General features: G+C 60.2%; 3 protein-coding genes across 5 annotated transcripts; 2 read left to right on the plus strand and 1 right to left on the minus strand.

The window, feature by feature from the left end:
- Positions 1–4,759: 4,759 nt before the first annotated feature.
- TMEM8B (transmembrane protein 8B) lies at positions 4,760–14,581 on the minus strand. 2 transcript variants are annotated; one of them, XM_071580421.1, is made up of 13 exons: positions 14,414–14,581; positions 11,141–11,330; positions 9,732–9,939; positions 9,444–9,577; positions 9,052–9,311; positions 8,463–8,818; positions 8,046–8,142; positions 7,698–7,821; positions 6,251–6,393; positions 5,874–6,052; positions 5,640–5,786; positions 5,449–5,565; positions 4,760–5,257 (listed from the first exon to the last, which is right to left on the minus strand). In XM_071580421.1, the coding sequence occupies exons 1-13, from the start codon at positions 14,514–14,516 to the stop codon at positions 4,922–4,924; spliced, it is 2,394 nt and encodes a 797-aa protein (XP_071436522.1). In that variant the 5' UTR covers positions 14,517–14,581; the 3' UTR covers positions 4,760–4,921. The 2 variants fall into 2 exon arrangements, with proteins under 2 accessions (XP_071436522.1, XP_071436523.1); XM_071580422.1 differs by lacking the exon at positions 14,414–14,581 and adding an exon at positions 13,476–13,716.
- A 2,153-nt stretch (positions 14,582–16,734) lies between these two features.
- On the plus strand, positions 16,735–21,658 carry TAF1C (TATA-box binding protein associated factor, RNA polymerase I subunit C). Of its 2 annotated transcripts, XM_071581166.1 has the most exons (14): positions 16,735–16,956; positions 17,057–17,150; positions 17,280–17,386; positions 17,478–17,573; positions 17,654–17,724; positions 17,808–18,055; positions 18,133–18,243; positions 18,356–18,479; positions 19,022–19,093; positions 19,213–19,348; positions 19,444–19,572; positions 19,721–19,895; positions 20,055–20,192; positions 20,470–21,658. In XM_071581166.1, the coding sequence occupies exons 1-14, from the start codon at positions 16,819–16,821 to the stop codon at positions 21,639–21,641; spliced, it is 2,811 nt and encodes a 936-aa protein (XP_071437267.1). In that variant the 5' UTR covers positions 16,735–16,818; the 3' UTR covers positions 21,642–21,658. The 2 variants fall into 2 exon arrangements, with proteins under 2 accessions (XP_071437267.1, XP_071437266.1); XM_071581165.1 differs by having other exon boundaries at positions 19,721–20,192.
- Positions 21,659–21,869: 211 nt separating this feature from the next.
- Positions 21,870–23,477, plus strand: HINT2 (histidine triad nucleotide binding protein 2). The gene is made up of 5 exons (XM_071581167.1): positions 21,870–21,960; positions 22,737–22,889; positions 22,976–23,080; positions 23,159–23,231; positions 23,337–23,477. The coding sequence occupies exons 1-5, from the start codon at positions 21,907–21,909 to the stop codon at positions 23,426–23,428; spliced, it is 477 nt and encodes a 158-aa protein (XP_071437268.1). The 5' UTR covers positions 21,870–21,906; the 3' UTR covers positions 23,429–23,477.
- Positions 23,478–25,955: the final 2,478 nt, after the last annotated feature.

A 25,955-nucleotide genomic window follows, 5' to 3' on the forward strand; every position in this document is an offset into this window, starting at 1 on the left:
CTGCTTATCCTCAGACACAGTCCCTCTTTGGGCCCTGTGGGCAGAGGTAAGACACTTGTTTCTCATCTCCATGGCCCCTGAATCCACACCCTCATGCCTAAACAGGCCTGCCCTGCCACCCTGCTGTTTCTTCACACATCCAGTTGTGGCATGAGGTGCTACTGAGACAATGCTGGTTCCTGATGCACTGGGTCCATCTTGAAACCCCTTGTTCCTTCTCTGGGATAGCTTGGTCATGCTCAGCTATCTCTCAGTTCCATGAGGCAGATACCTACAACAAGATGTTTCTGGGAACAGGGACCTTGAGAGAAGCCTCACAGCAGGAGGAAAGCAGGAACATGCACTGGAGCTGGGCTCACTCCGCTTGTAGCTGTGTCTCCCATTTGAGGGTACCTGGCCCCCACCTGGCCCTCTCCCAGCACCCTACAGACTGGGGCTGAAGCTTTGAGGGGTCCCTGGCATGAGATGAAGGCTGGGGATGACAGCATGGAGGATGAGACATGGGACTAGGGAATGGGGTAGAAAGAGGGGTGGCAAGCAGTCTCTGTGTTGCTCCAGGGGAAACAGGGCCTGTTCCCATGCCTAGAGCTGCTTCCCCAGGCTGGCCACGGCACAGCCACTGTCTGCAAGGCTGAGGGACAGCCAGGGATAAGCAGGGCAGGCAGCTCCAGCAACTGTGAGCTGTGTGGTGGTGCCAGCCATGGGTGATGGATGGTTCCGCGTGGGGAAGGCGGTCAAGACCTGCTACTCTGATGAGAAAATCATCGAGTGGCTGCAGAGTGCACTGGGCAAATTGCAAAATAAAAGAGCAGCTGGGGCATTCTCTCAGCCCTTCATCATCCTCAGAGAGGCACAGTGACAGCCATGCTTGGCCAGGCAGCAAGCTCTGGCTGCACCCATCAGGGATTCACACTGACTGAGGTGAAAAGGCTTCATCTCTGTGGGATCTGGCAGCGCAGCAAGCAGGAGGGATGAAGACCTCCTGGGGTAAGGACCTCCAGAGCAGCCGTAGGGGATCTGTTGCCTCTGGACGTGGGGTTTCATGAGGATACAGGGAGAAAATGCTGATGCGGGTTGCACATCCTTCCCTACATGCCTGTTCCCGCACCCCACTGAGATAACACCATGCTTGGGGATGCATCAACTCCCAGGTGACCAAGCTGATGACACCAACAGTCACCCTGCCACTCACACCTCCCAGACCCAGTTGTTAGCAAGGGGGCACAGCATCTTCATGCACCCAGAGAGACCCCAAAAGCTGGGACCTCCTACCAGCCCCCGCTTGCTGCTGCCTGCTTGGGTGTGCATGGGCTGGGAGGAGAGGAGGGATGATGGGTCCTGCCTGCGTGCGTGCAGCCTGCTGCAGGTCTCAATAATTCAGGCCTGACACATTAAAGTTGCATGACATGCAATTGCCATCTGCAACGACAAACTGCGACAGGAATGCTGGATGGTGAGTTCGGTCGGCAGGCTCAGGCGGGCTGTGGTGGGAGAGCCCAGTAGCACCCCCAGGAGGGCCGGATGTGGGCAACAGGCAGAGCATCCCTGCAGTGGGGATCAAGGGGTGGGAGGAGGCTGTGGAAAGAAGCATAGTCCCAGCTTTTGGGATACACATTTCCAATGAACTTGCATTCAAACAAGGAATGCTGGCCCAATAGCACTGACAGCCGTGCAGGAAAGATGGGGCTGGGATGCAGGAGGCTGAGTCAGGATGATACTGTTCCCATGCATTGCCTGTGTCCCCTGCAGCCTCCTTGTCAGAACAGAGACCATGAAGTCCTGTGCTGCTCCAGGCTTTGGGTCAAAAGCTCTTCTCAGCCATGTCTGTCCCCAGGTCCCTGCCGCCATCTGCCCTGGTGTGATTTGAACCCCCACATCCCTGCCCAGCACTAAGGAAGCAATGCTCTTCGCCGGCTGTTCCGGGAGGCAGTTGCCATGGGGATGTCAGATGTACCTGGCTGTTAAAGGGATACTGTTGCTATGGTTATGCGGTTGCTGTGCCTGGCCAAGAAAGGGATGGAGCATCAAGGGTAGCTGTATACACTGTGGGGATGGGAGCCACAGACACCCCAACTGTCTCAGCGGGAGGATAAGACAGAGTCCAGCCTTCACTCCCAGTACATCCCTGTGGGGCAAGTGCTGGAGGCCATTTGTAGCACATGAGCAAAGCTCACCCTGACTGGTAGGGATGGACAGTTTGGTGCTCCTGATCCTGCAGTGAAGGGGAGCTGACTGAGAGGATGTGGAATCTCCTGTGGTGTGTCCCATTATTTTCCCAGTTGGGCTTGTGGGAGAAACACTTACACACACCCTGTGCTGGGTGTCTCACAGGAGATGGCAGCTTCTTCATGCTTGGTGCCAGAAGCACTGAACAAAAACCTTTCTGACCTGCAGGATTGCATGTTCTGTACTTGCAACACACCTCCATACCTCCCGAGCTGTGCCAGCCTCCTGAGCAGAAATAATGGGTTTCTGCCCCACTGAGACTCGGAAGTGAAGTGGGGATGAGGATTCCCAGCTCTCAGTGGGCCATCTATGGCCCCTGGGGATGAGCTGGGTTGGCAGAGAGTGCCTGGATCCACTCCAGTGCTGCTTGGCTAAGCTCCCCCCCAGGCAGCGCGGTCAGATGCTTGGCCTGTCCTTGAGACAAAAAATGCAGTAGCAGGTTTAATTAAAATGAGAGGGAGCTCTGAGCCACACCGACAGCCTGGAAAAGCAGAGTCCAGCAAAGCTGCTGTGTGGCTCCTAGGGCTTCCCTGGGCATATCTGCCAGCTAAAAACTTCCACGAAAACTACTGAAAAGCCCTGCTAAAAACTGTGCCAGGACCCCTCAGGGGTCCAGACCTGAATGTGTCACTTCACAGTGTCTGTTGTGGGGCAAGCCAGGAGCTGCACAGCTACTTGCAAGAGGAAAGCTCATCCCACCACAGGTTCTGGTATTGTAGGGTCTACATTAACTTGAAAGCAGTGGGTTTGACTTCAATCCTACAGCAGTGAGCCAAGGGATGAGGGACAGGTAAGGATGGTGCATGGAGCACTAACATCTCCATGAAACTGGGGTGCATCAGGGCAGGACCACCCTGTGCACAGTGTGGAAGGTACTCCAGCATGGTACTAGTGTGAAGCTAGGGGGCTGCTACTGATGGGGTGGGAAGGGGAAAATCAGACTTGGTGAAGTGACTAATGTTTTTAATTAAAAAAATTAATCCTTAATCAGCTGCCTGGCCAGACCAGACAGGGTATTTTTTGTGGCAGCGATATGGCTGGAGAATGAGGTCCTGGAGGAAGGAGAGTGGCAGATGAAGGTGTCCCAGTCTTTGCAAAGTGATTGGGGCTTCTGCTTAGACTGCCCAGCACACCTCCATGCCAGGCTGGCTCCCCATGGCCATATTCCCCATCAAAGCCCAGAGACAGAGGCCACAAAGTCCTGAATCCACCAGCAGTGCCATGGCCCTTGCCAGCTAGCCCCTCCTCCTGCTCTGTCCACCCCAACCCCACCATTCTCTCCAGGCCGCCCCTCCCCCCCCCACCCCGGACTTCCCAAGCCCACCTTGCTCTGGCCAGCTGGGGCCCAGCTCCCAAGTAGCAGTTTTAATTAGATTGCAATCCTATTACATAGCTGCCTGCCTGCCTGTAGTTGCTAATCCTGTTAAGCATCCAGTAAATCTCTCTCTGCCGGGCTCTGTCCCCGGGGTACAGGGAGGGAGACTCCTGATGGGTAGGCTCTGCTGAGCCAGAATGTGACTGCTAGGATGCAGAGCTCTGCCTTGTAATTCACTCCTGAAGATCCTTGCAGGACTGAGAGGAGCTCAGGGGATTAGGGCAGTCCCCAGAGTGATGAGAATGATCAGTGGGGCTTCCCCTCTCTTCCTTGGTCCACCTTGACCTCTCTGAGCTGCGGAAGCAGAGTGGAAACATTCTGTCCTTGAGACACACACACAGCCTGTGTGTCTCACCATACCACAGCCACCACTGGCTGTAGTGGGTGCTGAGCCCACAGTTCTGACCATGAGGCTGGACAAGGAGATGAGGCTGAGTGTCATGCCTATCATGTTAGGGGTGGTAAAGTCCACACAGTGCGTCCTCCCACTGGCACTTAGTGCCCTGGAGAAGACAGGGCTGATGGCAACAACAGAGCCACAGGGTCCTCTGTGCACTGCTCCTGCGCAGATGTAGTCACATGTGGGGCACTGAGGCAGGCTGCCCCAGGCAGTGGGGTGTCACCAACAGGCTATAGGCTCCTGGGGATGTGGTCCTTGCAGGCAGTGCATTCTCAGACCCTTGCATCACCAGGCAGACAGCACCAGCATCACTCCCAAGTGGCAACTGCCCCCAGGGCTGCAGGCTCCTTATAGTCCTGCTGGCTTGGAGGGGACCCCAGCTGCCCTAGCACAGCACAGCTGCCCACAGGTCAGGCATTACAGCCATCCTGTGAGAGCACAGTGCTCCAACAAAGTCATCCCAACTCTGCAGCCTGTCCTGTCAGGAGCCAGAAGACTGCACTCCCTGGTCCCCATCTCTTGCCAGCCACTTTGCTTTTTGTCAGAGCTATGTCAGCCTCAGTGCATTCACTGCAGAGCAGCAGCTCATGCTACAGACCACTGAGCAAGAGCCAGAGACTGTTACCACCCCCATCTTCCACACCCAACCGCATCCCCTCAGCACCTCCATGACCTGGCAAAGAGGTGCTGAGTGTGGCCCAGCTCAGCCTTGGCCCCCAACACCTCTGCCCCAGACTGAGCCACAGCAAGACCTGGAAACAAGTTCAATCAGGCTGTAATTGGAAGAACAGGGTGGCACAGGTAGCTGTGTGCCCGCCCAGAGGAGTCCTGACGCTCCCGGGGATGGGTGGCAATGAGTGTACGTGCCAGGCCCCGTGGAGCTGCTGTCCATGTTGGAGGAATCTGAGCTGCCATCCCCATCAGCTGGTACAAATACTGTTGATGGAGGCCACAGCAGGGTCAACAAGCCCCAGCTCCTCCTGTTCATTGACACAAAGCTGATACCCACATCCCTTGCGCCGGGGCAGTGGCCCCAGATGCCTGCTGGTCTTGGCACGAGGGGGCAGCAGGAAGCCAACGCTGCCAGCGATGAGCAGGTGCCAGATGCTGTGGATGTAAAAGTAGTTCTCCTCTGTCTCCACAAAGGTGTAGAGCAGCACGGCGGCCGCCGCAATCAGCGCTCCCGGGCACAGGTAGAATGCCCAGCGCTTCCATGTCGGCGGGTAGCAGTGGCGGCGCCGAATGGTGCGAGCCGTCTGTGATGGGGAAAGGGCAGGCTAGGAGAGGGAGTCACAGGAGGGACAGGTACATCCCCCAGGAGCCTGAGAGAGGGGTTCATGGGGAAGGGTGAAGGCAGCAGAGGGATGATGCTGGAGGAAGAGTGAGGCTGGATGGCTGGGCAGGATGCTGTACAGCCAGGAAGGGCACAAAAGGGACAATATCTTACCCAGGCGACGGCCATTATCCCCAAAGCAAAAAGGCTGGGCCCCAGAAGATTCCAGAGCCCATGACGGTCCATTTGCAGAGCCATGGAGAGCAGCATGGCCCCCAGCAGGTACAGCACCTGCGGGGCAGTTGGGCACATGTCAGGACAAAGCCCTTCCATGCCTGCCCTGCATGCCCCCTCCCCGCACTTGCCTGCTTGACCACAGGCTGGAGCCGGGCCATGGCAATGACAGTGACCCAGACGGACATGAGGGAGCCCAGGAAGTCACAGAACTGCAGCACATCATAGTCCATGATGCAAAACACCACAATGCCCGGCTGGTCACAAGCATGGTAAAACTAAGGTAGTAGGGAAAGAGTGTGAGAGCTGCCCTGCACAGCCCCAGCCCCTTGCCTGAGTCTCAGCTGCTCCCACCCAACACTCACAGTGGAGAAGAACATGGTGAAGATGTAGACAGCAGCTTCCATGAGGTAGTGGCTGCGGACAGCAATGGCCACAGGAGGCACAAACATGACATTGCTGAGGCACAGCAGCAGTGTGGAGAGGAGCTGGAAGCCATAGGAGAAAGCCTCAGCGTTGTCTGTGCAGCCCCAGCCGTTCCAGCCTGTAACCAGGGAGAGCCACCATCACCCCTGCAGCACTGCCAGGAGCTGGCAAGGGAGAAGGGAGCTGCCTTTCCAGCACTCTTCAAAGACCTGGCATGAAGGGACTTAATGGGATGCACAACCCGCAGGGAGAAGGGGAGGATGTTGAGTGGTCCTTGGGTGCAGTGGGCACCATGGGTGCCTGGGGCAGCTCTCACCAGCTTTGCACTCGCAGGCAGCGTACAGGTAGTTGTTGGTGCGCAGCAGCTTGCACTGGCCGTAGATGCCACAGTCATTGATGCAGGGTGAGAGGTAGGCACGCAGGTACACCTCGGCCGTCACGTTGGTGCAGGGCTCAAACCTGTGGGGCAGGAGAAGGGAGGTCAGCCCTTGCTTTTGCCCCATACCCTTGAGCAGCTCCTGCCTCTACCACAGCCACAGGTTGCACCCAGACTTGGCAGGTGATGGGAGACCCAGTGACTGGGTGATTGTCAAAATCAGCTGCTTTGGTGCTAAATATGGCAGCTGAGAGCTGGTCCCCAAGGCTACTGTATACTGCAATTGTCTATGCCAGCCTGGATGAGCAGGAGGAATGTGGCCACACTTAGACCCACTCTGTCTGTAGCAACACACTCAGATGACTCCTATTCCATTTGGATTTTGCTATGCAAACACAGCGCCCTGCAATGCCTGTGTGTGACCCTGCCAGAAAGAACTGACTGCAACTGGCAACTCAGCATGAACTACAAACGCAGTGGAGGAGTCAGAGCAGGCACAGCATCCCCCCTGCCCCACACCGCCCATGCACAGGGCTCTGGGCACAGCCACACCTCCTTAACTCCAGCACACCAGTAGCAAAGACAGCCCCACAAGCCAACAACATGCACCAACTGCTGCCTGTGCATATGCAGGCACCCTCACATGCACAAACACACACGCAGTGCTGGCTACATGTGTGTCCATGTGTGTGCTCACACAGCCAAATCTGCACGCCCAGGCACACAGAACCCACACAGCCTTGACTGACTAAACAAATCCAAACAAGCACACAGAGCTGCCTGCATGTGTGCACTCAAATACACATGCAGTGCCATGCATGTATGTGCACTAAACGTGCATGCACCACCATTTGCACTCATGCATCCTTGCATGTACAGACATACACATGCACACACCAGCCACTCTTCTCACGGCCCCAGGCACACACAGATACCAGAAGCAGAGCTTCAGGCACAGGACCAGTCCCTGGAGATGCTGAGCAGAGCCACAGCCTGATCGGAGCTGCCCCCTCACACTCATAGCCCTGTCCTCTCAGAGACAGCCCAGTCCCCACCCTGGCGCGGGTACAGATGGGAGCTGCCGGGGAGACAGGCAGGCACTGACAGATGCCCGGCATTCGCGAGCTGACAGGCACTTCCTAACCGCGAGACAGAGGGAAGAGCCGCGGGGACCCACAGATGGTCAGGCAGACGCAAGGTGGAGCCATCCGTGCCCACGCAGCACTCACACAGTGACACACAGCCCGCAAAGCCATGTGCACACATATGAGCAAGACACACAGCACAGGGGACAGGTACATCCATGGACACAGTGCACACAGACAGAGGCTATGGCGGGCGACAACCCCTCGGGGGGCACACAAAGGTGACATGCCGAGGCTCTTACCCATGCTCTGTGGCACAGAGTGAGCGCAGGCTCAGGTACCAGCTGCCTGTCTGTGGGTAAGGGATCCGCAGGCGGCTGACGCTGGCTGTGGCATTGACGGAGAGCAGGAACCCTGCCAGGGATTCTGTGGGCCAGGAGAGCTCTGGGTGAGCAGGGCAGGGTGCAGTCTCCTGCCCCAGGCAAAGCTGGGAGAGGGACAGAGACAGAGTACTCTGTGCCAGGATCCAGAGCCACATGCCCCCACATGCCCCCACGGTCTCTTCAGCCTCCCACCCAGCCTTTTCCCAGACTCGAGGAACATGCAACCCCGACAGCCGTGGCAGGATTGACATGCACAGCCCAGCCTACCCGTCTCACAGGTGACTGAGGTGTTGTCACTGGACATCAGAGGGACTTCATGGTTCAGACATCCAAACACTGTCACATTCTCACCACACAAAGAGCTCTGACAGCAGAGGAGATGGCCTTAAATCAGTGTCAGGGATGCCTCCTGCTCCAACAGCACTTTTAACAGGGCACACCAACTAGCAGTGCCCTAACCCACTGTATATCACCCAAGAACACCCCAAATCCAGGCCATCATCATGCTCTTGGAGCACCCTAGTCTACCCTCCATAACCCAAGAGCTCCCCAACTATGGCCCATGATCAAAAGCGGCCCAAATCCTGTTCCTTGCCCTGCTGCAATCTTGGCATCACTCATTTCTCAGCCTGCCCCCCACTCCAGGCTGCCCAGCTCCATCCAGGGCACACATGGCCACCTCACCACGTTGAGCCGCAGCTCCAGGTTGAGCACTCCTCCACTGTCCAGCACTGGCAGGAGGTTGATGACGAAGACAGCAGGGCGGTCAGGTGGCACTGACACATTGGGCCCGAAGAAGATGTAGAAGTGGACAGAGAAGGTGTCCAGCTCATTGCGCAGTGTGGGACGGACAGGCCAGCACCGCTCTCCAATGGGTGAGGCGACAGGGATGGGGACTGGATGCTTCGTGCCATTGGGACCAGTGGGTGGAGGACTGTCTCCCAGTGCCAGCCCACCCGCAGAGCCGAAGGAGTGGGGCATGTTCATGGAGGCGCTGGAGGGCAGGAAGGGTGGCCGGGCCAGGCTCGGTCGGGAACAGTCTGGAGGGGCAGAGCCATCAGCCTGGGCATCACACAGCTCCAAACCCATTCTTAGCTCCCACCTCCCCTTCTTGCCCACCACTCATGTCCACCTGCACCCCAGCCCCAGCAGCTTTTAGTGTCCCCATCCCAGCAGAGATGGCACCAAATCCTGTGGCCACCCTTTGCCCCCACACCAGTCACCAAAGCAGTCAAGACCATGTCCCCACCCACACCTCCATGCACACCCTCACCTGTGAGCTGCACGGTGACCTGGAAGGAGACAGTCCCTGGCACACCAGGGTGTTTCTCCACCAGCACATAGTACCAGTGCTGCCAAAAGGGCAGGTCCTGTGCCAGTTGGCAGGGAGTGTGTTCCCGGCAGTCCAGCACTGTGGAGTTGTGCAGAGGAGGAGCCTTGGCTCGCACACGCAGCCAGAGTGGGCAGCCCTCTGCCCCATGGCACCGCAGCACCTCCACCAGCACTCGTGATGTGTAGCTGGGCACAAACACCCTGTGGGACAGCAGTGTCAGGTCATGCCCATTGCTATGGACCAGCTGGGCTGGGCAAGGAAACCAGAGGGATGGGAAACTCAGCTCCTCACCCTGAGGATGCCCCCTCCTTAGGAGACCCTCTCGCACTCACTTGTAGAGGCAGGAGCGATTGTGGGGGGCCATGGTCTGCTCGGTGACATGGCCAGGGTACAGCACAGCAATGTTGACCAGGCGCTGCACAATGAGCTGTGGCTGGAAGAGATACTGGCACTCCTCATAGAGCCCCTGCACCAGCAGGACAGTCAGCATGAGGCAAAGAGCATGGGGCATTGTCCCTGCTTGGGACACCTGCCCCAGGCACTGAGAGCCCAAAGCAGTCAGAGCCCAGCAGAGCCCTGCAGTGAGCCCTGTTACCCCACAGTCCCTCCAAGCCCTTCACCTTGACAGAGATCTTGCCGTCATCTTTGGGTAGGTGGGCAGCCAGGAACCAGTCTCCAGGCAGCGGGCTGGTGACATTGAACACTCCTGTGGTGCGGTTGGGCAAGGTCCAGGTGAGGGTCAGTGCGAAGGAGCCAGGGACAGCCGTGTCCCTGGGAAAGTGTGTGTGCAGTGGGTTAATGACAGAGGGAGCCCCTGAGCGGAAATACCTGCAGGAGAGACAGCAGTTCAGCAGGGTGCAGGCTAGGCATCATGGTAGGGCCAGCATGTCCTATGCGTGGGTGTCTTTCCTCTGTGCTATTAGAAAACTTAAAGACATCATGGAAGCCATCTGTAAGCTGGGACCTTGCTGGAGACTGTGAGCTTCCCTGAGTGGGTGTTCAAGCAAAACAGTTCATGTATGAGATGCGCAAAAGAGTGGAGCCTGCAATGGTCCTAGGAAGATGACTCACGGAGAGTGAGCGTGTATGTTGTCTGGGTTTTGGCTGGAATAGGGTTCATTTTCTTCCTAGTAGCTGGTACAGCACTGTGTTTTGGATTTAGTATGAAAATAATGTTGGTAACACACTGATGTTTTAGTTGTTGCTCGGCAAGATGCATCCTAAGGACTTTTAAGTGTTCCATATTCTCCAGTGAGCAGATGTACCAAAAACTGGGAGGAAGCATGGTCAGGAGAGCTGACCCAAACTGGCCAAAGAGATATTCCATGCCATAGAACATCATGCCCAGCATATAAATTGGGTAGAGTTGGTAGGGAGTCACTAACAACTGCTGGGGGACAGGTTGGGCTCCAGTCAGCATATGGTGAGCAATTTCATTGTGAATCATTTGTCTTTCTTGGGTTTTATTTCTCCCTCTCATTTTTGTTACTATTATTATTATTGCTGTTGTTGTTTTATCATTAGTGTTACTGGCATTTTTTAAATTAGTAATTTTTTAAATCAGTAATTTTTATCTCAACTCTTGCATTTGGGTTTTTTTTCACAATTCTCCTCCCCACCGGGGGAACCGGGGAGTGAGTGAGCATCTTCATGGTACTCAGCTAGCAGTGAGTAAACCAGAACGTGTGTGTATGTGTGTGCATATATGTGCATATATGCACTTGTGTGCATGCAGCTGTGTACACATGTATATCTGCACATGCATGTGTGTGCATGAAGGCCAGGTTGGATGCAGCTCTGAGCTACCTGGTCTAGTGGAAGGTGTCCCTGCCCATGGCAGAGTGTTGGACTGAGATGATCTTTAATGCCTCTTTCAACTCAAAACCATTCTATGATACTAGGTGATATGACTCTACCTGCACATGTGCTTGTGCAAGTTAGAAGCTGGTAAAAGTAGACAGGGTCTGGGGAAAGCCCAGGCAGGTGCAGCAGAAGCAGGAAGAGCAGACACGGCAGACAGCTTACTCACACGGTGATGCTACGGTCTGGGCATTGATCCCCAAAGGTGCCACCTTGCTCCTTGAAAGTGATGAGGTTCCAGACAGCAATGACTGTGTCCTCAGGGATATGGAAGTGGAAGAGCTCTATGCTGGCAAAGGAGCGGAAGGGGCTGAGCTTGCGTGGTGTGCGGGTGAAGTAGTCGGTCACAAAGAGCCCATCTGCAAAGGAGACCCGAGATACTCTCAGTACAGTGAAGGATTGGGGAGGGGATTGAGCTGCACCCTTCCCAGACCAGGCCCACTCACCCAGGCTCTGAATATGTCCCAGTTCCAGCAGCCTGTAGGCAGGAGGAGCTGGGACTTCACCATTTCAGTGAGTCCCCAGGGCTGATGTCAGATGTGCCCAGATGTGTCTCCCAGCTCTGGCACAATCTGCATCATGCCTGGTTCAGCATTGCCGCGAGCCCTGTTCACTCAGCTGCAGGCACTGATTCTCTGGAGCCTAAGCAGCCCTTGGCCCCAGCTGCTCATGCTCTTGGCCCTCCATTTTACCTCTAATAAAGGAATATTACTCATGGCTTCAGCCATGCCCTAACAGGTCATTTACCACAAAAACATAGATTCCCCCTTCTCTACATGCCAGGGAGGCTCAGCACAGAGCACATCAAAAAGTGCAGAGTCCCACCTCAGAGCCATGAGAAGGAATGAGCAGAGTGTCTCCTACACAGCCTCACAGTTCTCCCATGTTTTGCAGAGGAGGAATGGCGCACATAAGTCTGCACATATGCACACGTGGGTGCTGTCGGCATGCACAGTGAAGTGGAGATGTGCACACCCACATCCACAGGTGTGCGTGGCTGTGCACAGCCCCATATCTGAAAGACACTTCCTGTAAGCCCACACCACACACTGGGGCCACCTCCCCCTGCCCAACTGCCTGACAGTTTGATTTCCAAAGACTTCCAGGAGCCCCAGCAGCAGAGGGGCAGCCACTTCCTTAGCACAGTAGAGACAAGGGAGAGCAGGTCTCTGGACAGCAGCTGTAACTTCACCGTACCATTACCACACTGCCTCAGTGCCAACGTGGGAGACCCATCTATTATTCCCCAGAAATGCAGCAAGAATGAGATGCACCTCCTCACAAGCTGCTGCAAAGGGGGAGGTCAGCAGAGGATGGGTTGCGAGCAGGGCTATGCCCTGGGGGACTCGTGCAGTGGGGAGTGAAATAGAAGAGACCAGAGTCTGCTTTTGCACCGCATGTTCCTGGCTAGGAGTGTGCGCATGTGCTTGCGTGCACATGTGTTTGTGCTGCATGTGTGCAGCCCCAGCCGGCTGTACACTGACACGCATCTGCTCTCTTGCCTGGAACAAAGGCAGCTCCCCCTCCCCTTCACTCCCAAACGACACAAGCCAGGCACAACACACCTGTCTCGACAATGCAAGAGCACCCGATCCCAATTTCCCTATCGTGAACCACCAAGTCATTCCACAGCCCCGTGTGGGGAGAGTGACCTGGGAGGGGACCACAGAGAAGGTGTTGAACACAACTCCAGGAGCGGGAATGGAGCTCTCGGAGCTATCCAGTCCCAGCGCAGTCCCGCCATGCTCAGTCTCCCGGGACTTGGTGGGGGGAGCAGGCTGCCGGCAGAGGGTCAGTCTGGAGCGCTGTGGCGGTGCGGCCAGAGCACGGGTGGGTTGCTCAGGGATGGGGCGGGATTCCTATCTATGGAAGCGGAGTGAGGTGAAGGAGGAAAGCAAAAGCCCCTCTGATTCATGTCAACGGACGGAGCAGCGGGACCCTCACCCGAGGACCACAGCCTGAGGTCGCGGCCGGTGGTCAGCACCGCGGACAGCTCCGCGGGCTGTGGTCAGCACCGCGCACAGCTCCCGTAGCCGCCCCACCGCTCCCCCCCGGCACCGGCAGCGCCCGGCCAGCTGCCTCCTTCCCCAGGGGATGCCCCCTCCAAGCCCCCGGGTACCCTTCCATATCCCGGTCACCAAACCAGCTCCCGGTGCCCCATAGCCCACTCCTCGTCTCACATACTCCCGTCGATGTTTCCCCCCGCACATCCTGACGCTTGACTGGGCGTACACGCCCCTCTCTGTACGTTGTCCAGCCCCGCTGCCCGCTGCACGCACACAGACCTCTGCCCTGTATCTGCAGCCCCCCCGGGCGCACTCACTGCCCATGCACATGCCTCCCTCCGTGCTGTTCCTCTGTCTGTGCACTGCACGCGTTCCCCTGGCACGCACACCCCCTTCTGTGCCCCACTGCACATCTGTCCCCATGCCTCGCCGTATGGGTACCCTGTGCCCCACGGTATGCTTATCGTCGCGTCCCATGGCACGCACATCCACTCACACCATTCCATCGGCATCCGGCACCCCCTGCACAGGCGTCTCTATATCCCGTTATGCAAATACCCCGATGCATGCACATCTCTGTGCCCATCACACCCACTTCGTGCCCTACTGCACCTGCACCCTCTGCCCCCACACCCGTCTGGGCACACCTCTGTCCCTTGTTGCATATGTGCCCCAAAGCCCGCTGCGCTCTCGCCCCACTTACTGTGTCCCACCGAACATGCACCCCGCATCCCGGGATGTCATCGCCCCATAGTTGCATCCCCGTGATTCATTCCCACCTGCCCCCTGCCCCACTACACGCACACCGCACACCCCACTGCTCGTGTTGCTCACATCCATCCCAAGCTCATCCCTTGTGCTCCGCCGCATGGAATCCCGCGTCCCGCATCTCCAGCCCTCCCTTCCACCACATCTCACCGCCCCCCGCCCCACTTTGTGCACACCCCACACCCCGTTGCTCGCACCCGCCCCAAGCCCATCCCCCTGCCCCACGGCACCGCACAGACCCCCGCTCCCCACACCTTCCGCCCACGGCACACTCCCCCACGCTCCGTTCCTGTCTGCCCCCCGCCCCACCGCGCACACACTCCTAATCCCGCCGCTCGCTACCTCACGCCCACCGCACACACCCGCCCCGTCCCGCGGCGCCCTGTCCCGCGCTCCGCCGCACGGACTCCCGCGCCCCACGCCCGCAGCGCCTCTGCCTCCGCACACGCCCCCGCACTCCGTTTTCACCCCCGCTCACCCCGCCGACACCCCACATCCACTGCCCGCGTACCCCATACCCACCCCAAGATCTCCCCCTGTGACCCCAGCACCTGCAGCCCCCCGGAACACCGCACGCGCACCCGCTCGGCATTCTCTCCCGCGTCCCGTCCTCTGCCCCTACCCCCTCCCTCCCCCCGCCCCATCCCGGGAATCGCTGCGGCGCTCACCGGCGGCGGGCGGCGGCAGAAGCAGGAGCGGCAGGAGCAGCAGCAGCAGCGGGAGCGGCAGCGGGGGGCGCTGCCCGCCGCCCCCGCCGCCCGGCGGGGCCATCGCCGCCGCCGCCGCCGCCGCCGCCGCCGCGGCTGCCGAGGGGCTCGCGCCACCGGCCGCCCCGCCGCGCACCGGCGGCCGTGACGTCATCCGCACCGCCCCCCCACGCCACCATTGGCCCCCACGCACGTCAATCACCGCCGGCGGCGGCCACACGCCCCGCGCACCCCGACGACCCCCACTCCCCCCACCCCGGTTCGTCCCCAAGCCCGCCATGGACCCGGCGGTGACCGGGGCACCGGAGGGCAGCGGCACGGGCGGGGATGGAGATGGGAGGCTGCGAGAGGGCAGGGACAGGGACTTGGGAACAGCGACGTGAGGCTGCAAGGGAGATATGGGTCTGGAATGGGGGCGCAGGACACGGGATGGGAACGGGGACACGGGGCTAGGAACAAGTGTGGGGGGCAGAGGACGGGGACAAGGACTCGGGTAAGAGCATTCGGGCTGCAGGCTGGGATAGGCTGGGGGAGAGGAACGCGGGGCGGGAACTGAGAAATGGGCCAGGAACGAGCTCATAAGTCTGGGGACGGGGACACAGGCTGGGGACAGGGACATAGCCCTGGAACTGAGATACGGGCCTGGAACAGCTGAACAGGGCTGGCGACTGGCACATGGGGCTGGAGACAAGGATATAAGTTGGGAACGGATACATGGGGCTGAGTGAGAGGGACTTGGGTTTAGTGGACAGAGATAATACAAGCTGAGAACTGCAGACAGGGATACAGGCTGAGGACAGGGACAATGACTGGTGTCAGGGATGTGGGGCTGCAGGCAGGGACATAGGCTGGGGGAGAGGGGCATGGGGCTGGAACCAAGAAATAGGCCAGGAACAGGGACCCAGACTGGCAACAGGAACGTGGGGCTGGAGACAAAGATATAGTCTGGGAACAGAGATACAGGGATGAGGGACAGGGATGTGGGGTTGCAGACAGGAATATAGGCTGGTGGAGAGGGACATGGGGCTAGGGACAAGGACAATGACTTGGAACAGTCATATGGCTCTGGAGGCCAGGGACACAGGCTGGGGACAGGTGACTGGGTCTGGGGAAAGGAATATGTCCTGGGGACAGAGATATAGAACTGGTGGAAAGGGATGTGGGGCTGAGGGCATGAACTGGGGCTGGGGGTGACAGGGCTGCCTATGGGGGCTGTTTAAGGGGTCCAGTGTTTTTCTGACAGTGGTTACCATCTTCTTATAGCAAATTTTAATATTTATCTTACAGAGAAGGTGTCCCAGAGGTAGAGTCTGGGCACCACGTGCAGGGATGAGGGCATCCTGACTGGAAACGGTCTCATCACACTTCCCCAAACTCCCCTGACATCATCCTCAGCCTCCTCTGACATCACCACCCTCCCTGGCCTTGATGTAGGCAGCAGGTTCCTCATGGGAATGCTCCTTTCCCATCCCATACTGCCCACGGAACATGCTCCAGGAGCTGCCCTTTAACTCCACATCCCTCAAGTATTCGGAGCTGTCCCGTGGCCCCACATCCCAGTGGTACGTGGGGACCCCCATGGGCACGCAGCAGCACGGTCGGGGCGGTCACGGAGAGCTGGGTGTGCCCACGGCAGGACTTGCTGCTGTCCTTGGCGGCACAACGCCCTGTCCGTCTCCTGCCCGTCTCCTGGCAGTTCCGCTTCCAATGGCTCCTCAGTGCTCGTCCTAGTCCAGCCCTGATCCACTGTTTCCCCCGCCAGCTCCCATTTACCGTCCCGTCCCATTTCCATCCCGGTCCCACTGTTTCCCGCGTCCCGTTCCAGTCCCGGTCCCGACCCATTCCCATCTCGGTCCCACCACTCCGCCCGTCCCGTTCCAGTCCCGGTCCCGACCCATTCCCATCTCGGTCCCACCGCTTCCCCCGTCCCGTTCCAGTCCCGGTCCCGATCCATTCCCGTCCCGGTCCCACCGCTCCCCCCGTCCTGTTTCAGTCCCGGTCCCACCGCTCCCCCCGTCCTGTTTCAGTCCCGGTCCCACCGCTCTCCACGCCCATTCCCTCCCCGGTCCTGTCCCATTCCCGCCCCTCTCCCTCCGCCCCGTCCCGATCCCACCGCTCCCCCTCGTTTCATTCTCATCCCGGTTCTGTCTCATTCCCTTCCCGGTCTCATCCCATTCCCATCGTGCTCCCGTTTCCTTCCTCCGGCCGCCAGGGGGCGGTGCAGCGGGCGGCGCTCTGGCCGCGCTCCATTCCCGCGCGCTGATTGGTGCGCGCAGGCGGCGCGAGGGTGGCGCAATTCCCGGTGGCCGCGCCATCTCCGCTGGAGCGCTGAGGCCGCTCCGCACATTGTGCCCGGTTCCGTGGTCATGGAGTTCCCGACCACCCTCTTCTCCTCCTACTTTGGCGTCGGCCCGCCGCGGGAGGAGTACGGCTCTGGGCCGGCCGCTGGCTGGGGCGAGCACGGGCAGGTGCTGGAGGACGACCGCGGCCCCGGCCGCCGCCAGGTGAGGCGCTGCCCGAACCGCGGGGCTCCGGGACGCCCGAGAGAGCCCGAGAGGGACACACAGAGGCCGTTCTGTTTCCCCCCTTTCTCCACTTCCGCAGAAGCAGCCGGTGTTCGTGCCCCGCCGCGGCGGGACGGACGAGATCTGGGACCCCGCCGAGGCCGCGGCTGTGCCGTTGCTACCGCCCAGTGCTGGTGAGGGCCGCGGGAGGAGCGGGGGATGCTGCACGTGGGGGATGCTGGTACATCCCGTTCCGCGTCCACCCCTGCACTGCCCCGGTGCTCGTGTCTGGGTGCCAAGCAGCCTCTGCCTTTTCCCCACAGGCTGCTGGATCCCTTCACCCGCGCCTCAGGACATCCTGAACCGCAACAATCTGTACGGGAAGTTCCGGGCGGGAAGGTCTGAAGCCACCCTGGACTTTGCTAAGCAGGTGGGAGTCGGGGCACTATGTCCTACCAAGGACCTGGGGGACAGCACGGGATCTCTGCATGTCCCAACCCTTCCCTGTCCTTCCCACACAGCTGGGCCATTTCTTTGTGGATCATCCGGAAGATGCATTTGGCTCCATGGGGCAGCTGCTGCATAAGAACTTCTACCTGGGCAACTCCAAGCTGAAAGTTAGTGCCAGTCGGGGGGTAACAGACCGGCCCCCAGATCCCCCCTGCAGACCCAACCTCTGCCCCCCTCCTCCCCACAGAGTTCTGCCCGAAGCAGCACCATCCGGATGACAACCCTGATGGAGGACATTGACCGCCTGGAGGCCCGGCGGTGAGTGTCCCCATGTCCCCTGCCCTGCAGAGGTCTGGGGGAACTCCTCTTTCCTCTGGTCTGACGCTGCCTGTGCCCTGCAGTGGCTGCCACCGGCAGCACTTGGCCTCCCGCCTGCGCTGGTTCTCCCACCTGTGCCGTGACTGGCTCTTCGAGGTGCCACTGGGGCTGCTGGCAGACTGCCTGCACGAGGAGCTGATGCTGGAGTGGTCCAACCTGCTCTTCGATGACAGCCTCACAGGAGGAGCGCTGGCCTGGCTGCCCCCCGAGGACACACAGTCATGCACAGGCTGCCTTGTGCACCCCGGAGGGCAGGCCATGAACCACCTTTGTATCCTTTCCCACAAGGTGTCCCTGGGGAGGGGAGGAGGAGAATTGATGTTGCACTGCCCTTAGCTGGCATCTCAGTTTTCCAGGACGTGGTGCTGGAGGAGCTGCCTCGTGCCCAAGGCTCCCCGGCACAATTTGAGCTCAGTGGGCGCATCCGGCAAGTGTCTGCAGCCCGTGTGGATGGAAAAGGTGAGCCAGCCCTGGGATCCACAACTTGATACAGGCAGGACTTGGGGTGCAGGGCTGGCAGGGAGCCCACAGGATGCTGCCAGCTGACGTGCCATCTCCTTCCCCCTGACAGATTTTGTTGGGGTCCGCTCAGACTATCACTGCGGTGTTTGGAGGGTGCCAGGCAGAACACAGACAGCTCCCACCCCGCTGCAGGTCATCCGCACTGACGTGCCTGCGTCCTGCCTCACTGTCAGGTAGGTGCTGGAGGTGGAGGGCTCTGCTGGTGCAGCCCTGCTCCCTGTGGTCAATGCCCCTGTGGTGGTGCCATGCCAAGCCATTAGAGAGTGCCCAAAGCAGTGCAACAAAGATGGTGAAGGGCCTTGAGGGAAAGCCATATGAGGAGCAGACGAGGGCACTTCAGCCTGGAGAAGAGGAGACCGAGGGGAGATTTCATTGCAGTCTACAATTTCTTGTGAGGGGGAGAGGAGGAGCAAATGCTGATCTGATCTCGGTGGTGACCAGTGACATGACCTGATGGAATGGCCTGAAGTTGAGTCAAAGAAGGGTTAGGTTAGATACTAAAAGGAGGTTCTTCACCCAGAGGGTAATTGGGCATGGAACAGGCTCCCCAGAGCAGTGGTCGCAGCACCAAACCTGACAGAGTTGGAGAATTGTTTGGACAACACTCTTAGGCATATGGTGTTATTCCTGGGGATGCTTCTGTGCAGAGCCAGAAGTTGGACTCAGATGATCCCTGTGGGTCCTTTCTAACTCGGTGTATTCTGTGATCCTGCAGCCCTCACCTCCCTGGGGAGCTGGCAGTCTGCACTCACAGCGGGACCATCTACCTCTGGAGCATTGAGACAGGGTGAGATGAGGCACGTGGGGCAGGGTGGGGTCTTATGCAGGCAACAGAGTCTCGGAGGGCGGGGGGCCCAAGTGAGAGGCGCAGCCCTTCCTTTTGTTGACACTGGCATGTCCCTGCAGGCTGCAGCAGCTCCGCAGTGACCCCCAGACAATGTTTTTTCGGGACCATTCACCCTGGCGCTGGAGCGACTTCACTGCTCACCCACGAGTGCTCAGCTGCGCCGACCGTACTGGTCTGCAGTGCCTGGATGCCCGGGTGAGCTTGGGAGAGTGGGCATGAGGCTGAGGGGCATGCAAGGGAGACGGTTCCCTAGCTCAGAGTGCTGACTGTGCCCCACTCTGCTGCTGCAGGCCCCCAGGAAATGCCACTTTGACTTGTTCAAGGTGGGTGAGGAAGCTGGCTGCCAGCAGGGTGAGCGTGTGGTGCTGCCCATGTACCTGGGCAGGGCTCACCCGTCACAGTACCTTGTCACTACACAGGTGAGTCCCACAACAGCTGGCAGCTGGGAGAGGCACCCAGCACAGCTGGCTTTCCCAGTGCCTGTGGGGCATGGGGATTACCCAGCTGAGGTGGGGCTGCCACTCCATGTTCGGGTGTGACCCTGCTGAGCCATGCCCTGTGTCCCAGTTCTCCGTGTACGTGCTGGATGAGCGGTTGCCACTGGTGCCCATGCTGAAGTGGTCACACATGATGAAGGCCCCCCCAGTCTTTGCCCACCTGATGCCAGGGGATCCTGGGAGGAGCCATAAGGTGGTGCTCGGTGCATCCCACACCCAGGAACTGTTGTTAATGCAATATTGGGGTAAGAGATGGAGCCTGGAGGGTGCTGCAGGGCTGGGGCTCCTCTGTACCCATGTCCCAGGCTCCTCTGTGCCCATATCCCAGCCTTCTTACTGCTGGGACCAGCTGCTGCACTGGCATTGGGTGCTCACTGGCCAGTTTTTGGGGTGTGTTTCCTCAGGGGGCAGCCAATCGGCCTGCCAGCTGGCAGGGACTCCGCAGAAGCTTCACAGCATCGCTGGGTGCCTGCAACACTTGCCCACCCAGCTCCCGCACCGCCACCACCTGCTCCAGCAGCGCCTTGGAGCCCCAGCAGCAGGTGGGTGTCCTGCATCACCCTGAGGTGTGAGTCCTGGCAGGGGAGAAGTTGGAATGGAGGGGAGAGTAGCCCCTGTCATGGCCTGGGCAAAGGGTGGCTGAAAAATCAAAAGGAAATCCCCAAACAATCCTGTGCAAGTGATTAATGACCTAGAAAATTATGTGGGGGGCAAATGGATTGCCCACTGAGTAGTGGAGGCAGTCCCCACTGCTGGCCAGGCCCCTGGAAGGTCCCCAAGACTGGAACCCTGGTGAAAGTGTTGCTCCTGTCTCTGCAGGGCTGGCTGCCACACTGCAGACGGATGGGACACGCAACTCCATGCTGGTTTTCCAGCTCTCCGAGGCTGGGGATGTCTTCTGCCAAAGGCTGATCCATGAGGCAGTGTGTCCCCCTGCACCCACCTCAAAGGATGAGGCCATAACAGCCCCTGGGTCTTCTCCTCTCTTCGAGGCTCCAGCCAGCAGCCCACTGGGCTTGGCCAGTGAGGAAGAAGAGGAGGGGGAAGAGCAAACATTCTACTTGCCCAACCTGGAAGTGATTATCAATGATGATGAGGAGAAGTATGCGAGCACACCAGCACCCCTAGAGGAAGCTGAACTCCCTCAGGAGTCCTGTGCAGGCTCCCAGCCCACCCCAGCGGTGCCCAGCCCAGCTGCAGCCCTGCGCTACCGCCGCTGGCTGAGGGCTCTTTCTAGAGGCTGCAGGGAGCTCCCCCAGCACACCTGGACGCCCAGCCTTAGCCAGAGACGCCTCTTCACCCGCAAAGAGCTGGAGGAGCCGACGGGTCCCAGTGCCCTACAGAGGCAGGTGCGCCAGTGGCTGCGCCAGGTCATGCAGGAAGGGGGCCGCATCCAGCACTGGAAGCCCCTGGCCTTCCAGCCCCCTGCCCTGCCACAGCCTCTGGAGCCATCAGGGGGTCAGGACCCCCTGAGCACCCGTCTGACAGCAGCCTGGTCCGGGGACTGGGAGCAATGGTGGGAGGACAGAACGAGCTTCGGCATGGCGCAGAGGCAGCGGGCTCTGCGGGAGCGGCGGCGGCGGCAGAAGCGAGCCCGAGGCCGGCGCAGCCTCTCAGCCAGCTTCACCTCCTCCCTTACCTACCAGTCGGAGTTGTCCGAGCTGAGCGATTCCGGCCCCTCGTTGCTGTCCCCCGGCGGCCCACCCCTTCCCTCCCAGAAGGGCTCCTCACCAGCGCGCAGCCCCCCAGGTGGCAGCCGTGCGGCCTCACCGGCAACAGACGAAGCCCTGCTGTCCTCGCAGAGCCTGCGGAACCGCGGCATCCCCAAGGAGCGGCGGAAGACGCTGCGGGACTACCTGTCGGTGTGGGCCGAGGGGCCCCCTGATACCCCAGACCTCCCTGCCAGCCAGGCCAGCTGCATCCCCTCCTCCCAGAGTCAGCTCTCTTCTGCCTCGCAGACCCGCCGCAAGCGCCCACGCATGGGCTTCTGAGCACCAATAAACCCGCCTGGCACAGCCTCTCGCCCGGGCTCCTCCATTGCACGCACCCGTAGGGCGGGGAGAGATCGTCCGGGACCGCGGAGTCGGGATTCGCCCCGGGGAGGGAGGGACCCTGTCCCCGGTCGGAGATTCCCCGCCGGGAGTCTCCGGCGCGGGGGCCGCCTGCGTGTCACGCGTGGGCGCGGCGGATGCGGGCGCTTTAAGGGAGGCGTGGGGCGGGACCGGCGTGTGAGTGACGGGGGCAGGACCGGCGGCCATGGCGGCGGTGCTGGCGCGGGGTTTGGTGCGGGGCGCGCTCCGAGCGGGGCAGGTGGGCGCGGGGATGGAGGGGCACACCGGGGTGGGAGAGACAGACCGAGGACGTGGGGGTGAGGGGGGAACAGGGGCGCCGGGCCGGGCGCACCCGCTGCGCCACGTTTGATGCTGCTGCTGCTCCCACCCTCGGGCAAGGTCCGCGCGGGCGTGAGCGCCGACCTGCGCACCCCCAGACCACCGCACAGGGCCCTGGATCACCCCTGTGCGTCCACCCCCGCTCTCGGCCTGTACACGCGTGGGCACAACCCCCCCATCACCCCGTGGACAAAGCACCCCCCTCATCCCCATGTGCGTTACCCCCGTGTGCTCCCCGCTATTAAGACAGGGGCATCCCACTGTCGTGCCCAAGCAGCACCCCCTGTGCAGTCCCCCATCACCCCTGTGTGCATCCCCCGACCCCTGTATGTATCCATCACTCCCCACGTTCACCTCCCGTCATCCCCCGCCATTGCTCCCCACGTGCACCCCTCATCACACCGCCCGTCACCCGCCATGCATCACTCCAGTCACCCCCACCTGCACCCCTCAGCACTCACCCCACCACCCCCACATGCTTCCCCCCTATATCCCAGCATACCCTCCATGTCACCCCCAAGTACACCCCCCGTGTGTTCTTCTGTCACCGCCAGCCGTGCCCCTGTCACCCCACGTGGACCCCTTCATCCCTCTTGCACACATGTAGTTCCCTCCCCGTGCCCCCGCTGCCCCTGACCGCAGTGTCCCGGTCCCTGTGGGGGCAGGCCCTAAGCCCTGTGTGCCCTCTCGGCCCAGCGGTGCATGTCGGCGCCCGGCAGGCGGGACGGGGAGGTGAGCAAGGCACAGCGGGCAGCGGCCGCCAGCGAGGAGGTGAGTGGGCAACCTACCATCTTCAGCAAGATCATAGACCGCACCATCCCTGCCACCATCCTCTATGAAGATGACAAGGTAGCTGGTAGGGCAGGGGGTATGGCCCCATGGGGGCAGGGGAGCAGCACCAACAGGTGTGGGGCTCACCCTGCTCCCCCCAACAGTGCCTGGTTTTCCGTGATGTGGCCCCCCAAGCCCCTGTCCATTTCCTGGTGATCCCCAAGCTCCCTATCCCCCGCATCAGCCGTGTGGGTCCCCAAGACACTGAGGTGAGTCCAGAGGGGACCCCCGGGACATTGACAGTGGGTGTCATGCAGTGCTGACGCTCCCACTCCTGTCTCCTGCAGCTCTTGGGGCACCTGTTGGTGGTGGCAGCACGCACAGCACAGGCAGAGGGGCTAGCTGATGGCTACCGCCTTGGTGAGTTGGTATCCCCTACTGTGTGGTGGGGCAGGACCTTTCCTGGTGGTTCTGAGGGGCTGCCTGTGCAAGGGGGTGGCCTGACCCCTGTCCCTCTCCTTGCAGTGATCAACGACGGGAAACATGGTGCCCAGTCTGTCTACCACCTGCATCTCCATGTGCTGGGGGGGCGGCAGATGAGCTGGCCCCCTGGCTGACTCCCCAGTCTCCACCACCCCCCAATAAAGCATCTCCTTGGTGGTGGCTTCAGTGGATCCGTGTGTGGGTGGCTTTCCTGGGGGTAGAGGTGGCTAGCCTGGACAGTGCTGGCCTCTGGTGTCACAACAGTGGGGAGTTGGTACCCTGTTTTTTGCATAGGGTCTGGGCTCCCCACATCCTAACATGTCCATGCTAGAGATGCTCTGCAGCCCCATGGTTGAAGCAAAAGGGATTTCAGGCAATGCCCACACGCCACCAGCAAAAGGTGGCTGAGGAGAACAGGCTACATGCCACAAGAGTGGCCCCAAACTGGGGAACATCCAAAAAATGTCAGCAGCGTACCTTGCCTGGGGCTGCCCACCCAGCCCTACTGCCACCGCACTGCCCCAGCACCCTTGAATGCTCCTGCCCTGTCTCAGTCTGACCCCAAGCACCACCCTGTTACTGGGCACTGATGCTTCCCTGCTTTGCAAAAGCAGCCAAGTGCACTAAATTGATCTAAAAGTGGTGACTGCACATGTAATCCTCTCTATCTTGCTGGGAGCTCCCAGGGGGTTCATAGCCCTGAGCAGAGCACAGTGAGGAACAAGGCTGCGTGGTGGCTCCATGTACAAATACCCCTGTACACCCATGACACCACTGACGTGTGCACTGCAGTGCAAAATTCACTGCAAAACTGCACACCCCAAACTCCCCTGCATGAAAAAACACCATCACTACTGTAAATGCACATGTGTTTTACATGCCTTGGCCACAGTCTTGTGCCTGCACGTGTCCACACCAGCCCACCGAGGGGAGCACACACAGGGGCTCTGCGCATGCGGCCAGCCACTCCCTGCCGCGTGCCTCCTGCTCCTGCTGGTCTGTGGCCGGGAGCCGTGGCTATATTTAGTGGTGGAGGCCAGTGCTGGCGCGGTGCACGGCCCACCTGGCACCACCGTCAGGGCTGCCTGGGCCCTGGCCAGCCACCGCACAGGGGACCGCAGCCCGCCGGGGAGAATGGCAGCTCTGTTCATCCCCCGGCTCGGTGGCGCTGGCAGCAGGGGCCCCCTGGGAGCTGGGTGGGGCTGTGGCAGGGCCTAGTCGCTTCCCACACATACACAACCCAGAATAGTACAGGGAATGTTTTCGGGGTGTAAATGAGCCCTAAAAATGTTGATGTTGATGCTTCCTGCCTCTGAGGCTCCCAGCACGGGCTGGGGCTGCTCTTGAACACAGGTTAACCCTTGCCTTAAAGATGGGTACCCCAAAGAGGGGCTGGGTATCCCCGGGGAGATGGAGACTCCAAAGAGAGGCCAGCGATCCCCTGTGCATCATCTCCCAGGGCTCACCTGGAACAGCCCCCCAGGGAATGCTGTGCTGTGCTGAGGGCATGTGCTGGCACGTGAGGTCAGGGGCTGGACGCCTGTCATCGTGTTTCTTCCTGTGCCAGGTTTATTTAGTCAGTCCCTGAGCAGCCGTGGGGCAGGACAGTGGTCACAGCCCCGTGGGACTGAGGGGGGAGAAGGGGACGAGGGCCAACGGCTGTTTTGGTTCCTCATTTGAGGAGGATCACAAATGACGCAAGTTCCCGAAAGAGCTGGTCAGGGGGGCTGCGGGGGACGTGTCAGCTGGCAAGAGGCAGCCAGATGTGCTCCAGCAGCTTCAGGGCTGCACCCCTACGGTGATGCTGCCAGGGCGGAGGCCCACCGTGATGTTCGGTAGGCCACCCCAAGGTGGTTCACCCTATGGTGAGTGCAGCCCCTGGGTCTGGCATCACCAGACTTCCTGTCCTACACAGTACTGTAGTGCTGTTAGGATCCCTTCAGTGTCCCCCAGGCACCCTCACTGCCTGGCCAGGCTTTCAGCAAGCCCCCGTATGCCTGGTGGGGAATCCAGGGATGATCCTGGAAATAGCATCTTGGGTGCAAGCTGGCACAGGGTGCCCAAGCTGCCACCCTTTCAGCATGAGCTGGGGTAGGGGTGCACCTCACGGGTATGGCCGACTGTGGGGACAGGGCCAGCAGCAGGGTTAGGGTCAGGGTTAGGGCACCCAGCACCCCCACAGTGAGCCCCTGTCTCGCGGAGCACCCTGTCACCCCCTTCCAGGGGCAGCAGGGCTGATGGTGGCCCCAGCATGGGGGAGCCACGAGAGGAGGTCTGGGCATGCCTCGCGTCTCCCTCACCACTGCAGCTGCACAGCAGATGGTCTCGGAGGAGCCCCTGCTTGGCGCAGGGTCGAGAGCCCGCAGGGAGGAGCGGTCCCCAGTGGGGCCCTCCCCCCGGCCGGCCGAGACTAGAGGGCCAGGCACATTCCCAGCCAGGAAAAACAGCGGCCCCAGCGTTGAGCTCGCGCTGCCCCGTCGGCGCGCACCGCAGAGCGCTGGAATAACAGCCCTCGCGCCCGAGCCCGCCGCCTGCTATCAAAGGGCCCTTCTTCTGCTCGGTCCCCGCAGGGATGGGGCCGGGGCCCAGCGAGGGCTGGCGGCGAGAGGAGGCAGCTGCTCCAAGCCGGCGGGGTACCGGCTGCACCCCACCAGGCGCCGG

The sequence above is a fragment of the Pithys albifrons genome, chromosome Z (genome assembly GCF_047495875.1).
Source record: "Pithys albifrons albifrons isolate INPA30051 chromosome Z, PitAlb_v1, whole genome shotgun sequence".
NCBI classification, from domain to species: Eukaryota; Metazoa; Chordata; class Aves; order Passeriformes; family Thamnophilidae; genus Pithys; species Pithys albifrons.

What these genes read in the sequence shown, in the direction of transcription:
- TMEM8B (XM_071580421.1), bottom strand. Translation starts at nt 14,516, where the DNA reads ATGGCCCCGCCGGGCGGCGGGGGCGGCGGGCAGCGCCCCCCGCTGCCG. An exon ending in GGTCACCGTGCAGCTCACAG is followed by an intron (nt 8,819 to 9,051) that starts GTGAGGGTGTGC and finishes CTGCCCCTCCAG; the next exon opens with ACTGTTCCCGACCGAGCCTG. An exon ending in GGATAATGGCCGTCGCCTGG is followed by an intron (nt 5,258 to 5,448) that starts GTAAGATATTGT and finishes TCCCCATCACAG; the next exon opens with ACGGCTCGCACCATTCGGCG.
- TAF1C (XM_071581165.1), top strand. Translation starts at nt 16,819, where the DNA reads ATGGAGTTCCCGACCACCCTCTTCTCCTCCTACTTTGGCGTCGGCCCG. An exon ending in GCGTCCTGCCTCACTGTCAG is followed by an intron (nt 18,480 to 19,021) that starts GTAGGTGCTGGA and finishes GTGATCCTGCAG; the next exon opens with CCCTCACCTCCCTGGGGAGC. An exon ending in AGTACCTTGTCACTACACAG is followed by an intron (nt 19,573 to 19,720) that starts GTGAGTCCCACA and finishes CCTGTGTCCCAG; the next exon opens with TTCTCCGTGTACGTGCTGGA.
- HINT2 (XM_071581167.1), top strand. Translation starts at nt 21,907, where the DNA reads ATGGCGGCGGTGCTGGCGCGGGGTTTGGTGCGGGGCGCGCTCCGAGCG. An exon ending in TCCTCTATGAAGATGACAAG is followed by an intron (nt 22,890 to 22,975) that starts GTAGCTGGTAGG and finishes TCCCCCCAACAG; the next exon opens with TGCCTGGTTTTCCGTGATGT. An exon ending in TGGGTCCCCAAGACACTGAG is followed by an intron (nt 23,081 to 23,158) that starts GTGAGTCCAGAG and finishes TGTCTCCTGCAG; the next exon opens with CTCTTGGGGCACCTGTTGGT.